The sequence below is a fragment of the Pterocles gutturalis genome, unplaced genomic scaffold (assembly GCF_000699245.1).
Source record: "Pterocles gutturalis isolate BGI_N339 unplaced genomic scaffold, ASM69924v1 scaffold26284, whole genome shotgun sequence".
NCBI lineage: Eukaryota > Metazoa > Chordata > Aves > Pterocliformes > Pteroclidae > Pterocles > Pterocles gutturalis.
This window is the reverse complement of record NW_010133964.1, coordinates 20,072-44,224: the sequence shown is the minus strand read 5'-3', so window position 1 is coordinate 44,224 and position 24,153 is coordinate 20,072. Positions and strand designations below refer to the sequence as shown.

At 43.9% G+C, this 24,153-nt stretch overlaps 1 protein-coding gene across 1 annotated transcript; it reads right to left on the bottom strand.

Annotated features, from left to right (window-relative positions):
* Positions 1-336: 336 nt before the first annotated feature.
* On the bottom strand, positions 337-19,608 carry HKDC1 (hexokinase domain containing 1). Its single transcript, XM_010081432.1, has 18 exons — positions 19,546-19,608; positions 15,776-15,938; positions 13,424-13,572; positions 13,216-13,332; positions 12,325-12,420; positions 10,798-10,897; positions 9,991-10,174; positions 9,264-9,419; positions 8,302-8,535; positions 7,274-7,578; positions 6,821-6,969; positions 6,612-6,731; positions 4,854-4,949; positions 4,662-4,761; positions 3,489-3,672; positions 2,619-2,774; positions 1,626-1,859; positions 337-982 (listed from the first exon to the last, which is right to left on the bottom strand). The coding sequence occupies exons 1-18, from the start codon at positions 19,606-19,608 to the stop codon at positions 838-840; spliced, it is 2,751 nt and encodes a 916-aa protein (XP_010079734.1). The 3' UTR covers positions 337-837.
* Between the last annotated feature and the right edge of the window lie 4,545 nt (positions 19,609-24,153).

The window sequence follows — 24,153 nt, the reverse complement described above, 5'->3', positions numbered from 1 at the left end:
TTTGGCGGCCTAAAGATGAACAGATTTAATACTCTCTAGGTAGCTCTGACATAGACATAGCAGACCCTGTAGCTACTTCTACATCCTCTCTTTCTCCAAATATTGAAAGAATCAGTCACAGTCAGAATCCATCCAGCATTGGTTTAGGTTTACGTGCACTCAAATGCACTCATACATTTTAATACAAGTGGATATTTTGTGGAATTGTTTTTTTTTTCCTTTACATTCATCCATTAAACATGCCTCCTGTCCTCAGTGAAGTTTTACAATACAACACACTTGCAATCAGTGTAGCAGTGCTAGAGGAGCTTCACTGACCAAAGCTCATTAATTTATTTTACTTGCAGATTTATTGTAAAGCCTGTGAAGCATTGAACAAACACGTCCACTAGATAAGTGCCACACCAGGATCTTAGTCTTCCTTCAGCCAGGCGAAGTCAAAACTAAAACACAAAAAAATCCTAAGAAACTGGTGAGAAATTCAGTTGTGGTGCAGTAGTTTAACTAAGCCATTGTAAAAAGATGCATTTGGGGTTGATCTGTTTGTTTTGGTTGGTTGGTTGGTTTTCACTCTCCCATGTGCATTATAGATGCATTGCAGGAAGTACAGAACTGAGTAGATTGCAGTATGCCAAGACATAATGCCAGTGGGGAGCAGAAAAACCTGATCCAAGCTATCCAAGGACAAAAATCCACAATCCTGGTTGCTTCAAACCCAGCTGCTCACTAAAAACAGGTACCTGTGTACTGGTGTCTGGCAAAGCTACCTTGAATCACTGCTCAGCAAATCTCTAGTGAACACGCCTGGCAGTGCTGAAATGACTTGAGCTCTCATTTTCACTTCTGCCCAATATTATGCAATCTTTTTGCTACTGCGGTAATGAGGGCAGCGCCCTTCCCACTTCCATCTTCAGAGAGCATGAAAGTCACATCACACCGTGGTGCCAGTTCCTTCACTGTTTCCCGCAGGACCCTAGAAAAACTGAAAAGAAAGGGAGAGAGCAAAACATTTAGCAGCTGCTTTCTGGTTCAGGATCTTTACGTTTATCTATTAGCAAGGAACCATAACCTCAGCCAGCATCTTCCACTGGTTCTCCACAGCATCCCTTTCTGTTTCTTTTTCGTCCTGTTCACGAAAGAGACAAGTTTCTGTATACAACTAGATTTTAATTTCTCTTTCTCCACTTTAATTTTGTTCAGCATGATGCCAGACATCCCCCTTACCTTTAGAGATCAAGGCTCTCTTCTCCCAGCTCAGAAGTTAATGCATCTACTTCTAGGCCTTGCTCACAAAATATTGACCCAACTCCAAAAACTCAACACAGCTTTCCATCTGGGACACCCAGATATTGCAGAAATCCCCCAAATCATTGGAAAAATAAATGTTAGAAGCACAAGTCCACTCAACACCACAGAGAAAAGAGCCTCCCAGTGGTAATTGGACTTGACTCTGCAATTTCTGATCCTTTGTCTAGCCAAGGGAAATGTCAGGATGTAAGGAAATATGTTAGATCTTTATCCCCTCTCTCATTTTTTATCATCTTGGCAGAAAGCTAGTACAGCTCGGTGTGTTTTCACAGTGGAAATGAGCAAACAGCAAAGGGAAGCGGTACCAAGGTACTCACTGTGGATGGAGTTTGTACAAAGTCCCATCTACTCCAACAGTGATTTGCAAGTGCTCCACACCCTGGTTTTCCCTCTTCTTCTCCACAATAGCTGCCAGTCCTGCCCCACAAAGCTGGGCTGCTCTCTTTGAAACAGCTCCACACACCTCTTTCACAATGATGCTGTCGTCACATGTGCTGTCCAGGCCGAGCTGCTGCAGAATTCGCCGGACTTGGAGGAGGGCAAGCCGGTCGCTGTGCAGAGGAAAACACATATAGCAGGAAGGCATTAGGGGAAGTTTCAGCAGGCACGCAAATTAAAGTCTTACAGGTGAGACTCTGCTATGATTCAAAGCAAATGGGACCACTTCTCCAACTCTAACACCCTCCAGTTGTTCTAAGGTAGATTCCAGTCTGAATTCAGATTGAAAACTTGCTCCTGGCATGCCCTTTGCTATGTTAGACTGTATTTCCAGAAGGCACAAACAGTAGTTATTCACCTAACTCTGAAAGTCAGGAGGGAGGTGAGCCATATCAGCCATGTAACTTTATTATTTTTGATCTCAAGGTTGAGAGACTACCTTCCACAGTTTTCAACAGCAGAAAGTGTTTCAAATAGCCTGGAAGACCACTGCAATCATGCACAAATACTTAGGTAACACATACTCATGGAGCATTCATATATCACTGACTTTTTGTTTTCTACGTAAGTACAATTTTAAGTCCTACAAGAAACACTCCAAGTATTATCATGCTTGATGCTTAAGGCACTCAAGACAACACAGCTGTGTGGACAGCAAATGATAATTAAAACAACTACAGAATCATTCTGGAACTCCCCCATTCCTTGTTTTTGGCTTTTATTCTGGGGATTGGGGGAGGGTGGGAGTGTGCAAAGAAGAAAATTGTATTCGACTTCATGAAGGAAAGGGCTCCACACACTTGCAGGAGATCGTTTTCTCCAGGTTCCAGAAGACCTTAAGGATTTAAAACATATAAATCTAACAACTTTACCTCTCAATCTGAGACAGGAATTTTGTTTCAAATATGCCTCTTTTCCTGAGCGATTCCGAAATCTGTCCTCTGAACAGCAGTCCTTGTTTGGTTAAGTCAATCAAAATTTGCCTTACTATTTCACCTAGGTACATGCCACTGGTCATTTTTTCATACCTGTTATGTTACAAAAGAAAAAAAAAGTATGCTTTTAAAGAGGTGGCATGTTAGCTCTGTTTAACATGAGTAGTGTGTACACATCCTATCAACTCTCAAAAAAGCAGTAAAACCTTGCAGAGCAATAGCCACTGAACTCCGTCTTTCAACTATCAAAAATCTGTTGCAGTGACTTCAAGTGCAAACATTAATTACAACCTATTTACCTATGTTAAAAGGTAACAGAACTGGGAAAAACACTTGCAGTATTAAACAGAACATAGAGTTAAAGCCAGAGTCCATACTGAAGTGAAACATTTCCCTGTCCCCTCCATGCATTCCCCAGTGAGCCATATGCCATCAACATTGTCTTTATCAAATGAAGAACAGTCAAGTTCAGTTTATCCTCTTACACAAGATGTATTTTACCTTTGAAAAAACACTCCAAGAGGAGGAACACAGCAAGGCCTACACTTTGCAGGGAAAAGTTAAGAGCTGCACTGTTTGGTAGCTACCCTAAGGTGAAAAGAGTGCTGTGGTAACAGAAACAATCAGAAACAACAGTACCTCTTTGGTTTTTTTCTGGATACTGCATTACCTACCATGCAACAAATTAAATGTAATATTAACATTTCCTTTCTGATTATTCATTCATTAAACACACTTTAAAAAGCAGCCAGTGTGTCTTGAAGACCGACTTCATCAGGCTCTTAGCATCAGGACCACCACATTTACCTCTGTTTCCCTGGGTTTAGTGAGCCTTCATCTACTTCTTTATCGTATTTTGTTCTGATGTCATCAATGCAGCCGTTGTCACCAAATCCTCCCCATTCTGTATTAATGCACATTTTTCCTTCATTCCCTTCCACTATCTCTATGTTTTTCATGTCCTCCATGTAGCACACATTGCTGCCCGTTCCTAGGAGGAAAGAAATTACAAGCCTTCAGCCAGAAAAGTGAAGTAGCAGCTAAAACATATGGAAGACGATTGCAGCAATCATCTTAAAAGTTCTCTCCTCCATATTCCAAATTTCAAAGATCTCTCCATATCTTACAGAAGCAAGTGCTAGCCAGTAACACTAAGAGTGCTGTAATTTATCACAACAAAATGTTACCAAGTAAAATGGGTCCTGAGCAGAAAATTCCTAGCACAGAGGAATGAAGACTCTCTGTTACAGGTCAGAAATGGCTTTGGCCGTCATTGGCAAGCACTGATCAATCATTCCTGTCAGTCTGGTTGTAACGCACCACAAATCATCTTGCATGACAGCACGCTCCCAAAAGCAAACACTGCCAAGAGCCTAGCAGCCAGTCAAGCAGCTACCAAGTCTGAAATTATTTGGGGAACAGGGCCTCATCACTTGCACCATGGGTTACATTAACTAATATACATTCCAGTTCTCCAGACAAAATGAGATAGCTGGTGTACTTAGCCAGACAGAAGTGTCTGTTTTCCAACTGGGGCTCCAGATCTTACATGCTTAGATGTATTTCTGTCCAAAAACTTGGGGGGAGCTACTGGGGGAATCACCTAGAAAGCCCAAAAAGAATTAATTCAGATTTTTAAAAATATTTTCTTGTTCCAAGGCCTATGACCTGGCTACATAGGAAATATCAATACACTTGTCAAAACAAGGATTCATGTTCTATCTGCTGTTCCCATTCTTCTACCATGCATACACTTGTTAAGCATCATCAGAGATTTGATCAAAAGTCCAACAGGCTCAGGATCATATTTGCTACAGGTGTTATGTTCTCTGTTGAATACCATACAAATCTGCCAAGAGCCCCAACTGACTAGTAACACCACACATAAAACTCAAATAAAAGGTCAAATTGCAAAACAGGGTGTGAAGCCTAGCACCTGTATACGTGCTCTCCTCTTATATCACTTCAATATTACTGTACCTGCGATAAGGCCAATCTCACAGTTTGGATCCTCATATCCACACGTCATCATTGTCCCAACAGTGTCATTCACCACTGCTACAATGTCCAAGTCAAACTCCTAAAACACAAGTCACAATCAGTAGTGGGGGCCCAGAGGAAGCAGGAGGGTGCATTAAATACACCAAAAAAGAGCAGAAAAGAACAACTCACATTTCTTCTTCTGATGGCCTCTCTCAGCATATCAACAACATCTTCCCCCTCACAGTCTGTTGCTTTGAAACCTTTTGTCCATCCCACAAGCGTTCCCTGAAACAGAAGAGGAAGAAAATCATAAGTGAAGATAGAGAGAAGACTACGTTCCAAGCATCAGTCCTTTCTTGTCTCCAACCCCTCCCCCCATTTTTTTTTTTTTAAATAATGTATTTCCCTGGACGGGTTATTGTGAGTGCCCAGTGCAGAGTGTGTGCACATGTATTATGTTACTCAAATGCTGATGGTAGGAAGTCCAGGTTTACTCAGCTATTTGTCAAGACACTGCTAACTCAGTGCCTTCCAACACTCTCTTTTGGAAAACCTTCTCATGTCACGTCCTGTGCCCATAGCCATTGCATCACCTGTGGGGGAAAGACTGTAAAAAATACTTTTGCTGTAAATAATTAGACACCCAACAAACATTAATGAACATGTACTGTTAATTTTTGGCTCATTTACTGAAGTATACTTGGTACAATCCCACTACTCCAGGCCACACTAATTTGTTTCTTTTTGGACAGTGACCTGGTCTGACAGAAGCAGATTTCCAGGTTACATGAAGTAATTAGCCTTCCACGTGGTAACTGGCTCTGGACTGTCTGTCCAAACAAGAAAAAAAGAGGGCAACTGGGAGAAAAAGCTGCTCTTAAGAAAAGCCTCAAGCTCTAGCAACAGTAAAAGACGGAACACACAGGGCAACATACTATGGAACCCTGACACAGATGTGTATCTCTCAGTTTGCCACCACTACTGTGGAATTTGTTTCCTCATCACTGTCAAGACCTAAATACTATGCTGTAGGTTTGGAAGGCATATTAGTGGTGTTCCTACAAACAGACAAGCACTACTGCTACACTCTCAACAGTGATGTGAAAACTGAGACAGAGCAGACTAGAAGCTATTGTGAAACCCACCAGGACATGAAAATATTCAATAAAATAGCAGTCTCTCATCTCCTCAATATCCTACATATATCATGAGAATTAAGCAGCAGAACCTCCCCCACCCTCTTTGGAAATGCATCAGAATAATTGAGAATTATTTCTTCCTGAATTTCATTTCCTTCATTCTATTTTTTTCTTACATCAGATCTGGAAAGGTGAAGATATGTATCCACCCTTCCAAGCTGAAAATGCAAGCTCAGTTCTGCCCATTGACATTCAACAAAAAGAAACTAATGTAGTACAGAAATTATACAGGCAGAGCTGAGCAGCACAGTTAGGAAAACACCCTGCGACTGGAGCTGAGCAAGCAGAAGGAGGCACCTGTTATCTCTTGCCATTGAAGAGTTAAGGCAGCATAAGAGATTCCTGGGCTATTAAAAATATGTAGTCATTTCACTGTCATAAGGGCTTAATCTTTATAGAATCAAAGCAAGTAATATCCATCTCTTATCAGATACAAGAAGTTTTACCTCCCGCAGGCATAAAGGATAACAACTTTCTCATGAAACACAACTAATTTGCAGAGTAGAGTAATAAAATCCCCATCCCCATAAAACAGATTAAATATTCTCTCCAAAGACTAATTTGCATGCACACACACACACATATATATCTGTTCAACCTTGTGAAGTCCTACTTGGAAGAAAACATTTAAAAGAATAGCTTTTTGCTGGCAATCTCCAAAACAACAAGTCACCCTCACCCAAAATGACGTCATTTACCAAGCAGATGCACAGCTGCCATTTGACCCATTCTGTGTTGTAGTTCTTACCTTGTCAATGCTGGCTTGCCTACACGGGAAGGAGAAGGTGAAGCCCAGAGGAAGTCGAGCGCCTTTAATCCCCATATACTCCAGAAAGTCTGCTATGCACTGGACAATATGGTCAAAGAGCTGGAAGGAAAGAAAAATCATATAAATCTCAATGGTAATCCCGTGCAACAGGCCTTGGCTGGGTGAGTTAAACATTCATTGGAAGTTACCTCTTCCCCCGTCCCCTGCATGATTTCCAAAGGAATGGCAAAGATTTTGTTATACATTTGCACTGATCTTCTTCTCCCACTTCTGATTTTGACCAGTAGAACCCTGAAATTTGTCCCTCCAAGATCAAGGGCAAGGAACTTTCCTTTCTCTGTAAGAGAAAAGTATTTAATTTTGGTGCTTCTCATAGCACGTTTGCCATCAGAATGGCATACTCTGCTACACATCCCCAAGATACTTGATCTGTGCCAATGACAGCACACTGCTCCCTGTGGCATTTATCTCATCAGACTGCTAGGACGAGGCTGAAGGGCCACCCAGATAACATCGCAGGAAGCACCAATTCGCCAACATAAATCACCCTGACATTTGCCAGAATAATTGGCATATTCCTCACAGAAAACAGACAAGCAACTTTCCTGAACCACCTCCAGGTGATCAGGAAATTAGTTCACCTGTTCCATCGGGTGTCCCACAGACATATGTGGGTAACATCTTTACTGTGGCACTGGCTTGCGTCTCTCGCTTTAACCCGTATTCCAGCTCAGTCCTCATTTTGTTCTTAACTTCTCTGAGGGTCTCCAGGGACAGCAGAAATGGTGCAAGAGCAGCATCGATTTTCTTGCGCTGAGCGGCCAGCCTGTGTGCCACTGCTGTCACCATGGCAGCCCCCTTCCCACTGCCGCTCACAGAGAGGAGGAACCGAACATCACAGTTCGGGACCAGCTTTCTCACCACCTTGTGCAGACGTTTGGCATATCTACAGAAACAAAGAGTTTATTTAGATTCTCACAGGAACTTCATGCATGCTTTATTTCACATACACTGCCAATACATGCACACATCCAACAGCACAAGTGCTGAAGCACAGTCAAGAGCAGCACAAGGTCAGAAACTGGTCTAGGAGATGGGTAGAATGATCCTGATTTCTGGCTCTTCTGCAGAACCTGTATGCTTACAGGAACGTGAAGATACTTCTAAACAAGTGCCAAGGGAGAGGGACACTGGAGAAGAGCTAGGCAATAGTGGAGAGTCACAATCACAAACAGAGGGTGAGAGTCTCCACATGGAATAAGGCTTCCACCTAGTTTGGGAGAAATGTGTGGGAAAGTTTGCACTTTGGGAAAGCACAGGTTCAAAAACTGGTGAGGGGGGTATGCAGGGAAAGAACGAAAGAAAAGAAAAAACCCACAGTGAACCACAAGTGCCCTGGAGGCCCAGGAATCATTTGAGGAATCAGTTATCTTCCCCAGACACCACTAGTGCATGTGTCATGTTGTTCCCACCCCACTCCAAGTTCTAAAGCGCCTGAGCCAGCTTGGCAGTAACAGAGCCAGCCTGATCCTCCACACTCCACCATATCTCACCGCAACGCTGCAGCAAAACCAGCAGGTCTCTGAAAAGCCACACAAACATGCAGATGGAAACTCTTCGCAACACCAACATGATGCCAGCAATTACCTAATCCTCTTTAGTTACTTACTGGGGGTGGGTTTTATAGAGTCCCCCATCAATCCCAACAGTGGTTCGCATCCTTAACAGTTTTTTATTCTCTCTCAGTCGGGTCAGTATGGCTGCTAAGGCAGCAGCACAGAGGTTGGCTGAGCGGAAGGAAACGATGGTGCAGACATGCTGAACAGCGATGCAGTCTTCTTCAGAGGGAAACAGGTTCAGCTCTGTAAGGATCTCTTTTGTGTTGCTCAGACCTTCCTTATATCTACCCCAGAACAAAAGAATACATCATCTAATGCAAGGATATTAAGGCAGCACATAAATCAATATCTGCACCTTGGCTCAAAAAAGAGAAGACCAGGGCACAATCTATCAGGCAGCATCATAATTGGTTCCCATAAACCAATGCCTTTCCCACACTATTCACAAAAGTACCCAGGGAAGAGACCAGACTTTTAAGAGGCTGCTTCCTGGGGTTTTGGTGAGGCATACCAATTAGCTAGTGAAGAAGAGAACAGGATAAAATATTTAGGCCACAGAAGGAAAGCACAGGAACAGATGTACAGCTTCACTCAATACAATAAAGAAAATTATTCCTGGAGTAACAATGAGGACCAGGATTCCTCTTCAAAACATCCATTATCTGATCCAGCATCTATAGCACATCTCCACAACCCCAGTACTCCCACACCACAGAAGCTGAAAACTGCAACAATTATCCCATGTACTCGGTTCTCCAGAGAGGTTATTTAAACAACCTGCATCTGTGATAGTTAACAATACATTTGATACTGTGGTACTTTGCTAACACTTTATCTTCCACCAACTCCTACTTAGAGAAAGATCAACTTTTCTCCTAGGCAAAAGCAAAATCAAGTTGAACAGTTCAGGATTGCTCCCAGTACTCACAGCTTATAATTACATGTTAATTATCATTGCTGTGCTTGTGAAAGACTAACAGCTACTCTCAAACAGCATATCGCAGGTTCTTACTTTTCCATCGCAGACACATGTTTCATCTCAATCTTGCCCTTCGTAAGCAAAGCTGTTGACACTTTCCCATTGAAGAGTAGACCTTCCTTCGTCATTTTTAGGAGAATGAGTCTTACAAGTTCCCCCAAATACAGGCTGCTGATCATCTTCTCAAACCTGGAATGAGACAGAAGGAAGGATTACATGTGTCCACCAGTTAGCCAGACCTACGGAAAGTGCAGGTGTGAGCATTTTATGTTCTTATGCAGTCTGATCACATTTAAACATGTAAAAAAGGGGTTTGGGAGCTAAGTTGTAGATGGATGCTATCCTGAGGTCCTGGGACCCAGGACCAGCCCCTCAAGATAAATGAGTAATTAAAGATAATTTTCAAGACTTGCAAGCCATTCAGCCAGTAGCAGCAGTTTTGATGAACTAGGCTTTAAATATGCCATTTGTTTACCTTCCTCCTCCTTCTTTAGCCCTCCACAGCATCTCACCAGAGCAACCACCTATTTTTAACAACACATTAGCAACTGCAGCAGCAATTCCTTGGCCTGTGTGGCAGGGAGGTGTGAAAGGTACCCACCCTTCTCAGAAGGGAAAGGTCTGGATAGGACAGGACCAGGATCAACTCAATTCAGGTTCACTCAACCTGATTCCTGTTCCAAAGGGGCTCCTGGTATGTGCTGGAAACGCACTCATAGAACTCTGATAGCAAACGTAAATCAGCCAGGGAATCACTTACAATTGTTTTCCAGGATTAAGAGATCCCAGATCAAGCTCCCGATCAAATTCTGTGCGGAGGTCATCCAAAGCACCATCATCTCCAAAGGCACCCCACTCTGTGTTAATGCACATCCTCCCTTCATCACCTTCCACCAGATCGATGTGCCTCATTTCCTCCATGTAGCATGCGTTGGTGCCAGTCCCTGTGAGTGTTGGAGCCAGTGTGGATAAATTACCTGTTTGACCCAGGTTTGCTTTTTGTTTAAGTCCACATGTTTGGGAATAAGTCAATATGTTGTCTTTGGAAGAAAATATGAATACAGAACCCTGAGGTACAGGATGCTAACATCAAGCCGCCTGCACTTGCTAAATAATAATTTCACAGTGAGTGAAAGTATTAGAAATTAATCTAAGGCTGATTTGGCTAAAAACATTTTTTCTTTTTCAAATATACTTCTATGTGCCTTAAAAAAGCCACCACTGTGCACAAAGTGGAAACATTGTGGAAACTGTAGTTAGTCCTAATTACCAGATGTGAGAGGAATTCAGCCTTCTCTGGACAAGCAGTAATTTTCTATGGAGTCATCAGAAAAGTTTAGTATGCTGGTCACAACTGAACCCAGTCAAAATGGGGACTGTGGTATTTGATGGCAATGTGATCAGCATAAAAACAGCTGCTTTACAGAAGGCAGCCACGCTTAAAAATCTGACCATTGCTCTTTCCTGTACTGGGACACTCCCTTCTAGTCCAGATTTGGTAGGATTAAACAAATGAGAGGGAAAAAAAAAAACAAAACAAAACTACTCAGCAAACAGAAAAAATTACCAATTATGAGTCCAACTTCACAGTGCTGGTCATCATATCCACAGGTCATCATGGTTCCCACAGTGTCATTGACCAGTGCCAAAACATTGACGTCTAAGTCCTAATAGCATAAAGATGGGTGATTAACAGGGAAAAAAAAAACTTAGAAAGCCTCCTGTGTGTTAAACAAACAGCATGCAGACATACTCCAGGGTTGTTCCTTGAAGGCCTTGCTCAAGAAACCTCTTCAGCTGAAAGACACACTACTTCCTTTTAGAACACTATCCCCACAACCCTGCAAAGTAAAGAACATCTCTGAATTTGTGTTTGGCCAGACAGCATCTTGGGTTGCATGATTTGTTTTTTCCCCAATCTAATCTCATTTGCCAGAAAAGCAACATCTTACTGGTTTGAACTTTGTGACTTGCTAGCACTCACGTATGTCCTTACACACTGCATGCTGGTAGCTCGCTCATGCTAGGATATCATAGAATCATTAAGGTTGGAAAAGACCTCAAGGATCATCAAGTCCAACCATCAACCCACACCACCTAACTCACTAAACCACGTCCCTAAGCACCACATCATCATCCTACCCCCTGAGCAGATCCCACCAAATGGGACAGGAAATATACATACATAAATGCAACTATTCAACACAAGGCCGTGCACCAATATCACACCCAAGTAAAAAGCCCTTCCATCAGAGCCATGCAGTTCTTCTTTCACACTGAGGTAACTGATAAAGTACCACCAAAGGGTTCTTGTAACTCAGATGCCAACACTAGCAGAGGGACAGACTTCACCCAAGAAGTGTCAGGTCCTTTGATCCTGCTAACTACAGTAAGACTGATGCAGAGAAGGAAGTGAACCAAAATGAAGGTTGGATTTTTATCGTGTGAGAAAAGAGGCATTTTCTCTTTAACATGAAGATGCCAAGATAGGGAAATATGTTTTGTATTTCTTAGGTGGTGTTACCAATAGCATTGAACATGAAAAACAAGGCTTTCCAAAATATTAAAACAATGTTATTCAAAGATATACACTCGTACAAGGGCAGATTTAATAATTTCTTACCAATGACCTCATTACCATCAATCACTCCATCCTGCAGATTGAAGCAGAGACGCAAATCCTGGTAGAGTAAGGTATGCCAGTCTGACATGTTAGCTTCCCCCTCCCAACCTTCATCCCACAGGCCAGGCTATGAAACACAGCATGAATAGGTTCACAACAGACTCCCTTTAGCTCAGACAGTGGAGCCATACTGTTCCACTGTCACGGCCAGCCCAGTTCATCAGTGTGCAGGTGCCACCACTGCTAGACTGACCTGGGGCAGCCTGAGTTGCAGCTGCATGTCCCCTTCCATGGCTTCACCTCCAAGGAAGAGACAGATCTACTAGATATACAGCCATGCTGGACATTTGTTACTGGCTGTCCTTGAAGGACATCTGACAGCTCCCAAAACAACCCACACACCAAGAGCTGACCTTCCTGAAGGACAGTCTAAGGCCACCCAAGTTCACCTCCTGCAGGTACAAAACTTGCCTTATGCTTCTGGAGGGCCTTGCGCAGAGAGCTGACCACATCCGTGTACTGAACTCCTCGAACTTTGAAGTGCTTTGTCCAAGCAAGAAGAACCCCCTGCAAAGTAATAGTCCAGTGACCCAAGAGCTCCAACTTCAGCATACAAACCTGCCACAAAGACAGCCAAGACCAAAGCCCATGGAGAAGCCTGCTATGTCTCTCTGCATATTAAAATGCAGGCCAAAATAAGTCACAGCAGAACATCTCACCTTGGGGTGCCTGTCAGTACAAACATAAATGAACAGGTACAGTAATAAAGTCCCAATCCTGCAAATGCATCGCCCTGCACTTTGTTTAAAGCACATGTGGCTTTCCTGATGCTCATCACAAAGTAGTAGCACTAAGCACAAAGCATTTGCAGGATTGGGACCCAAAACACAGATCCATAGAAATAAAGAGCGGCTAAAATAAGAACCCACAAAATAATTGCAACCAGCCCTTCATTTCCCCATGCAGCTTCTTGAACAGCTCAGCTATGGGTCTTTCCTATTTAGCATAGTAAAAAATAAATTGAGTGAGAGTGATTAAAAAAGAAACACGCTTCGGGACACAGAAGTACGTGTTTTACAGTCTAACAGTCTTCATACAAGGGCACATGGTTACTATGGAATTGGGTACTGGTTAAGTAAAAGAATAGCTCTAGTTTAAAGACCATGTTGCCTTGAGACAAGAAATGAGTGTTTGAATAGTAAGTCAAGTCTAGTTAAATGCTAATGGTCATCCATGCCTTCTTCAGAGAGCTATATAAACATGACCCCACAAAAAGACCACAGGGTAACACTCCCATGCAATAGATTCTCTGAGTTCTGCAAGGAGCTAGGCTTATCAATAATACTTCTTTTTGCATCTTACCTCATCCAATTTGGTCTGTTTGCATGGAAAAGAAAATGTAAAGCCAAGAGGTAACTTCTCCTTCTGGTTTTTGGTCTCGATGAAATCTCTAAGACAGTCAGCAACATAATCAAAGAGCTGCGGAAGAAAGCAGAGGACAGAATCGGGCTGTATCCAGCAGGGACGTGCTCAAGCACAGCACCACCCCAGAAGACCCTGCATGCCCTACCTCGGCTCCATTCCCCTGTATGACCTCCTTGGGGGTAGGGTAAAACTTGCTCTCCACCTGGATGCTCTGCTTCCCGTCATCGAACACCTTCACCCGGTGGGCACGAAACTGGGAGCCACCCAGGTCAGCGGCAAGGAAGTCACCCTTCTCTGCAACACAAGTGGGCAACCGTCACCAGCGATGGCCAGGAAGCGTGGCCCAGATGCCACACTGAAGGCCACAGCCCAGGGCCCTGGCCTCACTATGGTCAGAGTACCAGCAGGGAGGCTGAGAGCTGGCAATCCTAAGCAAGGGTACCAGGTCCCTCCTGTTAGCTTGCTGTGCTGTAGCTAATTTCATTTTTATTTAGCAGTCTGTTTTTGCTCACACTGCTCCTTCCACAGCAGCATATTTTCAAGCTAAAGAGGAATAAGCTTTTCAGCAAGAGAGGCCCAAAGCTGCTACACAGCCAACCAGAGCACGCAGCTCGCTCTTAGCTCAAACACGTTCTTCTCAGATGGAAGGACGGTCTGGCCTCACTGCTACAATAAAGCAATTATCTGTTCTACCCACGCACAGGAAAAGGCCCTTCCCCACAGGAGAATGCAGTACCATGTGCGTAGCCTCGCATGATCTTTGTTCCACAGTCCAAACACCTGACTAAATTTTATCAAATCTGTCCCTGAAAGGGAAGGAAGCAGGAAATTCTACCTGTAATACCATGGTCAGGTATCACAAAGGTGAGGAGGCAAACTGGGCTACTCAGTAAACTGTGACATTAGTCAGACCATTAATCCCTAAATGATTAAAAACTGATGATGACCCGTATGGGTCATTTCAGGTGGCAACACTTAGGGCACTAAAAAATCTGAAAGTTCGTTGCTACTGCAAATGGGAAAACCCAGCCAAGTTTGAGGTGTTTAAACCTGCTGGAAGTTTTGTCTGGAAACAAAGTTACCAAGAAGGATTTTGCAAGAGAGCAAAAACAGAAAAATCAATGTGATACTTAAAATAGGTGGTGTGTCAATAAGACACAGCCCAACTTGACTCTGCAGCATGTCCTTGACACAGCAGAAAGGCCACGCAGGCCAGGAGAGGATTGTCCAAAATTGGCCATGAGGAACATGAAGTCTTGCAACAGTGACGACACTACATGCAATTTTCCAAGTCTCCTGACCTCAAGTGCTCCCTGCTATTTCAGGACAGGGTCAGTGTCATGTAAGACCTCGGAACCAGTGACAGTCACAGAGATAGCAAGGGTTAAGCTAATATTTCTTCTTTGATGAAAAGGAAGAGTGCCCAGTTCCAAGAGGGCAGATTGAGGGAATTGTACATAATTTCTCTCAGACATCCCTCATCTCAAAGGACTAGCCTCCAAATGTTCCCTTTATGCCATTAAAGCTGTTATTTCTCATTTAATTGTAGGAAAATTACCTTCAGAGGGAATAAAGTCCTATGGAAATTAGGTACAAAGCATTTTTCTTAAGTTTTCTGCATGAACAGCTGTTATACACTGAGTCCTGACCTAGGCCAGACAGAGTCCTGTACACATTCAGAGACTTGGTTAAACCTGGGAAAAACATCATTTTCTGTCAGCCTCTATTGCTGGGAGACAGCTGAGACAGAAGAGGTATTTTAGATACGTACACTTCTCCAAACAAGACAGGCTTTTAGATCCTACCTCACCACACATCCTTCCAGAGGACACCACTGCACTCTCTCCCTCTTGTTTAAGTCTCAGGGGCAACTGGAAGCAAGGATCTAGCTACAGCAGCAGAGCAGGCTGTTTCCCGGTAGACCCCATCCAGAAGCATGTTTTCCCAATGCAGAAGGCAAGGAAGGGCAGAAGGGGATCACTTTTTGAAGCAATAGAGAAAGCAGTACAGACTCTGCTGTCAGAAGCCAGGAATCACAGCTCTGAGAACACAACGTTGCTACCACTTTGCAGCATCCCAGCATCCTGCATTCCCCGTAGCTCCAAAAACACCAGGGCTACAGCACTGCCTGCATCGCCACACCTGCAGCACACTGCACTGCAGGGTCTGGGCTGTAGAGGCTGCCCTTGCCGTGTCCAGCCACAGCTCCTGCAGCAAGGCCTGATAGGTACAGCCAAATGTGCAGATGAAAGAAGCTGTTTTCTGATCACTTACTAGGTCCTTTCCTCAAACAAGCAGCACTAGGTCAAAATCCACCTGGTGCAGGGAAAAAACTCTCTGACAGAACTACCCCAAGCTGTTGTCTCCTCAATACACACCTGTTTTCTCAACATGAGACAGGCAGTAACTGCGTCTTTGCTGTGTGGTCTGTGAGTGCTGGCAGCAACCCCTTATCTTCCTAAAGTAGCACTGCTGTGATGGAGCAGCGGGGACTCACCTGAGCCATCGGGAAGTGAGCGCACAAATGATGGCAGCATTTTTACTGTTGCTGTGGGGTTTGTGTCTCTTCCCAAGCCCTTCACCATCTCAGCCTGGAAGCGAGCCATCACGTCCAGCAAGACATCGTCAGAGAGACGCATGTGATACAGGTACCTGTCAACCTGGAAAGATGAAAGGTGTTACTCGAGAGGCATGCAGGCTCCTCAGCACTCAGCAGATGGCTGGGATGAGCGCTGCTTTCGCACTACAGAAGGACTGTCCTGCATATTTGGGAGACTTCTTGCAAGCAGAGAAAATGCAGGAACTTCCTAGCCACTTGTGCTAGTTTTGTAGCCATGCATGAAGGATCTGAAAATCCTGAATTCCAGTACCTCTGCATTATGCTGCATAAGAATTACTTCGCTCATTCCGACCCACCTGATGGACATGGGGATTGTCAGTGCAAACAAGCTCCAGGACATCATGAGAACATTTATGCTTACAAAAAACTTTGTTTTGAAAATGTTTAGTGCAGCCTTGGTGAACTACTGCCAGAACGCTAGCCATCTTTTCTGATGACTCAGTAACTTACCAACATACATAAGCCCAGGAGACTTGCTTGAGACCCTGACAATCTGTTTTTACACCATCCTTTCCAGCTACACATCTAATGAACTAGAACTGCAGTGTCTCGACCCAGTGAGAATTTGAACACTCCGAGTCTGGTCTACAAAATGCCAAGAGTACCCAAGCATGTCAGCCACAACCTGAAAACATCTATTCAGCTACTGCTTTGCTCCACAGACAATTAACTTTGTTGGCATGTCAGGCTGGAGCTCCAAGCCTGTTTCTCACCCCAGATCTGCCCTCCATTCTCTTGTGATTCTAGGATTACATCTAAAACACATTTTTGGGTGCAATCCATATCCTTTCTTAAGGTTCTATAACTCGCAGCATACAATAGAAATAAGAGCCAGTCAAATTTTCAGGGAATCAAAAGCATCTGGGAAGTAATAGACACTCATAAACTGGTAGAGAAGCCAGCCAGTGTTTCTGTACAGCTTCACTGGGGCAAAATTTAAGGTTTTCTTCTTCAGGACCACACTCTGCTTGGACAACATTTACCTGCAGGGCTGGATACATGGGTGTAAGTGAGGTGGCCTAGAAACTGCACAGCTGGATACAACAAGGGATTAACGCTGCAAAATAACAATCTGCCAGCATCCAAGTTGTTTTCCACCAGGGAGCCAGACTTTGTGCTGTATGAACAAACATGATGCAGGCATAACATTTCTCTACTCCAAACAGCTGGATGTCCCCTGGAAGGTAATCTGTGTTAACGCCCTACTCCCCACAACATGAGACTCAGGGCAGAGGCAGTGAGCTGGAGAGAGAGAGGTGGCACAGCTTCCAACGCTTCACTGGCACAGACACCTCTTGCACCATGAACTACATTATTACACTGCTGTAACTGTTCAGAGCCTTTCATCCATTCCATTTACAGAGGGAAGTCTGAAGGGTTGGGAAAACATGCACAAAACAAGTCCCACTGACAAAAAGGTAGCATTGTTTAAACAGTGGAGAATGCCTGTTGTAGATAAATTGGCCTCTTCTGTAATTTGGACTGGCCACCTACATTAATGAGGCACAAACTAACTACCTATTCACAGTCCCATTTTAAACTGATGGTCAGCAATGATCCACCTGAAAGAGCCAGGACTCTGAAAGTAACTCCAACTCTCACCTAACAGCAAAGCATATACAGAGAAGAAAGTCTTAAACTACAAGATGCATACCAGAAGGGAAAAAAAAAAAAAAAAAAAAAGGAAAACTCACTAACTGGAGACATACAGCACTCATGCACTCTCACACAGACCCCAATAACCTTGTGACAGAAGTCCCTGTGGAAAAAAAACTAAACTAATAAAAATTACTCTGTCTGTTTGCAGAGAATACACACTAGCTCCCTCATCCCCATAGAAATTCCATTCCCCACCCTGTTTACCTACAACCATAGGAGGAGACAGTCCTCTCCAAGGAACTTGATAAGGCAGAGCTCAGGAAAGCCTGCTGACTCTCTAATCTGATTTACAGCCAAGAGCAAGGGCCTGCTCACATACCACTTACTTATACACACAGGAACGGACAGGCTGTGCAACACCAAACTCTGTCTTGCTTTCTGCCTCACACTGCACAAGGACAATCCTTGGTTTTAAGTTTTGCCTCAATTATTAAACCAGCACTGTTTTCATGGCAGGTAGGTTCTTGTTCTTGCCACCAGAGAGTAAAAAAGCCTGGGGAGGGAGAGGTGGGAAGGTATTCAGTTTTTCTAATGAGGGAGAGATCAGCTCTGCTCCATACAGCCTACCCCGGGCTTCTTAAAAGAGAAATCTAAAGAGCATGTGATTTCTTCCCTTCACCAGGGCTAGTTTTCACCTAGCTGAAAGATTTCATTTTTCAAATGGCTTTGACAGAAACCCTCTCCACTGTCCTTACTTCACAGAAGTCCTCCCTTAGCTACACTCTTGATGTTTCTCCGAAGAGGGCACTCCACCCAAGCAAAACTCCAGAAGGTCTTTCCCTTTCTTGGTAAAAAGTAGGAAGAAACAGCATTGTCCAGATGAAAGATCTTAGATCAGATCCTCATACAAGGAAAGAGCATCATGGCCCCCTTCTGATCATATTAAACCCTGGGGATAAAAGGGCTATGACTAAGAGACAGAGAGAGTCAGAGACATCTGACTGCCGAGATGCTAGGACCTCTCTTGGGACGCTTCTCTTCAAGGCAGAATTAGTGGAAGAAGCCCATTTTCTTAAGAACAAGTCACTCCTAGTTTAAGCAAGGACACAGAGAAGACAAGCCAGCATTTCTCACTTTGACCATGAGCTCAGCAGCACAGGCAGATCTACCCAGCAGGACCTCGGATCTCCCGCACAGCCACACATCTGCAGACAGCCCCACCTCCGGCTGGCTGGAAAACAAGAGAACAGAGCACAGCAGCAAGAGCCACCAGAAAGCACTCAATGGAGATGCCAGGAGAACAGAGGACCCGCAGGGGACACATCTAGAAACCAGAGGACCTCTGACCCAAGAAGCTTACAGATCGCAGGTGGTCTTAAGATGAAGAGCAAAAAACCCCTTGCAGCATAGCCATGAAAGCACATTATGGAAGAGCAGCCATTAGGCAGCTCACTCCCAGTACTGATGGTTTCCGATCTGGGCCATCTTGAGCTTTTCAGACCACAATTAAAGGTCTTATCTACAAAGATCAGAGTCATCAGCCAGGTTTGGATAAACAGAGAGGGGGCGCAGGCACTTCTCCCACACCAAAACTAGTTGGAGCTGTCTCAAGTCCCAGAAGACCTGGCCCAAAGACCCCAGGAGTTTTTCCTACCCCTGATACAATGGGAGTGACTCTGATTCCTACTTAGGTTTAGAAATCCCATTCTTCACGCTACACTCACAAACCAATTCAGCAAGAGGTTCCTTTCTGCCCTCTGGACTACACCACACCACGCCAGATAAAGTTTAAGCACCACTTTTCATTACTGAAGATCATTTGCTCCATTACTGGAAGAGACCTTGTAACTGTGCAGGGAAAAGCACCAACCAGACCTATTTTCATGCTCATCAGATGGTTTAGGGTCCAAACACTTCCTATCCTATTTGGCTGTATGGCTTTAGTAGATAATGTCGTTATCTAGTCTGCATTACAGACTGCAGACCCCACAGTATCTGAGTAACAAAGTTCTCAGAATAGGAATCAGATAACACTGCATCTTACATACCTTTTTTATTTGATCTTCTTTTAGCTTTGTGAAATGGAAAGCTATCAAGTGGACGGCAAACATTTTCTTGAAGCAGATGAGTCAGTAGTGACAGAGCTGCTGTAACTCCAAAGCGATACGTCTTTATTCACGAAGCTGGAGCTAGAGAAACTTCAGCTGAGGCATTTCCCCCAGAGTGAGATAGTGGAGTTCCTGGGAAACTGAGTCCAGAAATAAATCCATCCAGTGTGATCAGTTCAATGATTAAACTTCTGTCTCTTTGTATCACCCCCTCCCATCAACCGAAAGTCCCTCCCTCCCCAGCTACACACTTCATTGTGCCAGAGCAGGCACCTGGAGAGCTGCCAAGCCGAAGGGGAGAAAAATCGATTTTGTTACTGCCCCACTTGGGAACTGTTATAACCTCGCAGTGTAGTTGCTATGCAGCCTGCCCTGCTTTGCCCCACTTTGCTCCCAGGGGGCTGAGAAGCACCCACCAGCACAGTGTGGTACAGAGAATCAGGAAAGTTAGGAGAGGATTTTAGGAGGTTTCTTCCCTCTGCTCAGCACTCCCACTTGCAAGACAAGCTCTTCTGCATGAATTAACTCTGCTCTAGTTCCACACAGTGTACCCTTATCGGCGGCTTTTTTCCAATTAAGCTTCAGCCGTGTAAAGGAGCAAAGAGACACACAGACCCTTGCCCCCCTTGAAATACCTCTTGAGCAATTTCCAGCAGAGAGGTTTTGTACAGATGATTCTCCCTTCACCCCTCCTGAAGACAAAAGTTTCAGACCAATGCAGATCCTTGGTGCTGCAAAACACACGAGGGGACAGATTTACCTGGCAGCCAGCAGTGTTGATATCAGACTGCCTCACTTGATAAATGCCTTTAACAGGCAGCACAGAGTGCCTGCAGCAAGCGCAGCTTCCTTACACCATCAGAGCTGAACTTGACACAGCCTTTAACTATTACTCTCAAAAGTTCATTCTGAATAGGCAAGCGTTCCCAGGATTTTGTCATTGTATCAAGTGATATGGACTATGGAAACATCATCTAAAGGAAACTGGGTGAAATGTTGACACAAAGGAAAGAAACAAAAAAGGAAAAAAAAAGGCATTCTCATGGGGTAATTAGAGGCTCACTCTCAAACTACACTTACATTCAGTGTGTTTCCCCCCGATTACCGTTCAGTATTTCAGCTGGCACTGGGCAAACTTACTGCACTGTCAGACAATCGCCACTCAAAATTTTGCAGAACAAGATTACAATTAAAAATTATTTTGACAAATTAGAAAAACAGCCTCAGGGCAGGGGGAGAAGAGGCGGATAAAAGGGGGAGGGGGCCATGTAATGGGAGGAAACACAAAGACCTATTGAGCAGAAGCAAAAAATTGTCTTACACAGGTCCAGAGCAGGGCAGTAGCAGCCAGTTATCAGAAAAGGATCTCAGACTATATTAATTCATAGCCTAAAGTGGACCAAATAATCTCATGCTATTGTAGAAAAAGTACAATTGATCATCATGTCGGGCTGCATGAACAGGAGTATAATCCAGACACATAAAACAACACTCAACTCTGTACTCGGCACCAGTCTCAGGAAGAGGACTCTGCCCAGTCGTGGCAGCTACAGCACGTCAAGAAGGCATAGATCAGGAGGAGATAGCTCTGCTGAACACCAGGAGCAGTCACAGGTCACATTTGTTCAGCTTCTGATCATGAGGAAAGACTCAAAGAGCTGAGGGAGGGGAAGGGAAGTCCCCCTGCAGAGACAAATTGTACAGAACCTCTGACAGGAAAGGTTGAGGTCTTTTTTTTGTTTGTTTTTCTCTCCTGCCTTGCATCAGGGATGAGCTCTGGACACTGGGAGATCCTGCCAGCTCTAATTATTTTCCACTATTCTAGAACAAGAGTAAAGCAGACAGAGTGGCTAAACAGTCCTTAAATAGGGCTTGTTCTAAAATTAGGCCTTTGATCTTCCAGAGAAAGGGAGAAAAGAAAGAAGAAAAAAGACATGCTACCAGCCAGAAAGCACGGTTCACTTCTCCTGTATTCATCTTTTAATAACTGCTGGCTCGTTAAGTCAGACACTGACTCCCAGAGGGACTGTCTCTTTCCTCATTGTTTACCCATGCCATCCGAGTCACAACCCCTCTGGCCAGCAAAATTGAAAACATCACCTTTCAAACCCATCCCACTTTGATCCAGAACTCATTGTGTCTGTAATACAGTAGATTTATTTTTCATTCTCTCTTTTCTTTCTCTCTCTAACAGATGCCACTGGAAAAGGGTCTCAAAGATCTAAACATTACTAAACTGGCAGCAAACTCTGTTAAATACCTGACATGTCAGAATCACTGCGTAACTTGTTTGCTCATCCCTGGCACATCCTAGCTTTGGGCAAGCTGTTGTGCAAGAAAAGACAAGACATTATCTCATTTCCATGCAGACAGCAGTTCAGTGCGCTAAGGGCCCAATACCCAAATATGTTACAATCATTTTCTGCACATATTCTGGCCAATGCAGGGGAAACAATCCAATACCAAGTCAACAGATCAGCTCGAATTGTATGTAGCTTGGAGGCTTGAGGCAATGTTGTTTTTTCCCTTTATTAGAGCTACACCAAATAAAAGCTAGCTACAAACCCTCCCTTTCCCCTTTGCAAGGCCCAACAAGGCTTCAAAGTTATAATACCCCTCTCTCTCTTCTCCTGCAGTGCTCTCTCCAAACCCTGTCTCCAGGCACAATGAAGAATCCTCAAGAGGCTGCTGCTCACGTAAGCCCATCCACCTCCCACAGCCTTGCAGTCAAAGGCCTGCAGAGAAAAGGAGCTCATAGCTACAACTGGGAAATTCAGATACATGTCTGAGTACATCAACTACACATGCACCAGTTACCTCCAGAAAGAGGTTCCATATTAATAAGCATTTTATTGCTGAAGAAACAAATCTATCTTTGGTGAGGTATCAGAAGCAGTGGCAACACTGTCTGCCGAGTTTGGTTATCAAGGTTAACAAGGAGACTGTGGACAAGGCTACAAGTGAGTCATCAGAAGAAATCCTTCTTTGTTATAGCTTATGCTTCCAAGACCAACCCTCAGAACACATTTCCCCTCCCAGTGGCACCAGCTTTGTTCCCCATCATATTGCCACAAGTTCATCAAAACTCAGAACAGAAAGGGGTCCCCCCATTCATCCTGCATATGCCACTCCAAAGGCAACATCAGGCTGCAAAATAAGACAGAACACCTGAGAGGACTGGAAAATCCACTCCAAGAACAGACATTATTTAGAAGAGATGAAGACAGCACAGACAGAAGAGAGCACGCTGGTGTAAGAGAAAGAAGGTTTTTACCAAGTAGTGTTGTTACAATCAGCATTTTACATTTGTAGCAAATGTACACAAATAAACACCAAAAAAAAGTGAAATCAATAAACTTCCAAACATCTGTAAACTGAATGCCCGAAATTAATCTGGAAACATGAACACCTCAAATAAACAGTTTTGTAAATGTGATTCCCAGATCAAGTGAACAACGTTGTTGGTGTTACTTAAAAAGAAAAAAATTAATCACAGCCCCATAAAGAGGAGCAAGAGGCCACTCAATCCTCCCCCAAGGGCTTGTTTGCACAGAGCACGTCAAAAATGTGCAGTTGGCATGACTTTCCACCACACTAGTCCGGATTGTACCACATAGGACCAATGTGGCAGCCATTCTACTGGGAGTCAATGACAGCCACACCATTAGCTCAAAGAAAACTTTCATTAAAAGTCAGCCTGGAAACGCCTGAATAAACTTCAGAGCTCTTAAAACAGTTACTATGGAGTCACTATGGAAACAAGCAATGGGTTAAGCCAAGTGCTAATCTCAGCAAAATACAAAAAAGAACGCTTATCGTCATTTAGCTTCCTTATTGCAAGGCTTGCTGCTCAAACACAAGGCTGGCTTATACCCCAAAGTCCTTTTCCTTGCTCAAAAATATACACTAGAACGCAGCTTAGCATACAATTAACAAACAAATTTATCAAAACAGACTAGAAGCAAAGTACAGCAGCAATGTGGGTCTCCTGCAAGCCAATCCCATATGCATTGGGGGAGAGAAAACAGCGGAGTCATCCTTGCACAAGTGTGGTTTTAAACAGTGGTTTGCAGATTCAGCACGGAATTTGCAGTTCCAGAGGTAAGTGGATAAATGGACACTGTCAAAACTCTTTTGCAGGCTTGAGCAGCTACAACTTCCCTTGAGTCTGTTGCACTTCAAAGGACACAAGGAGGCAATTGATACCACTCAATCACATAATCCACATCATACAAGCTATTTGAACAGTATCAAATTGAATACATTTGTAAGGGTTAATTGCAAGCTCATATCCTGTGCAAGTCATGTTGCTGTTAAGCCAAGGCAGTCAGGACTCTGGGAAAGCTAAGCAGAATTACTCATCCGCAAAGCAGAAAATTCACGACATTGACACGGCTACTGCCACACATACATAGCTGCTTGTTTTTTCTTGGGGGAGGAAAGAAAGGTGGGACTTTGCAGGAGAAGGACCTAAAACTTTCCCTCCCCACCAGTCTGGCACTGAAATCAGCAGATCACATGGACATTTACGCACTGCTTGCTTTTTAG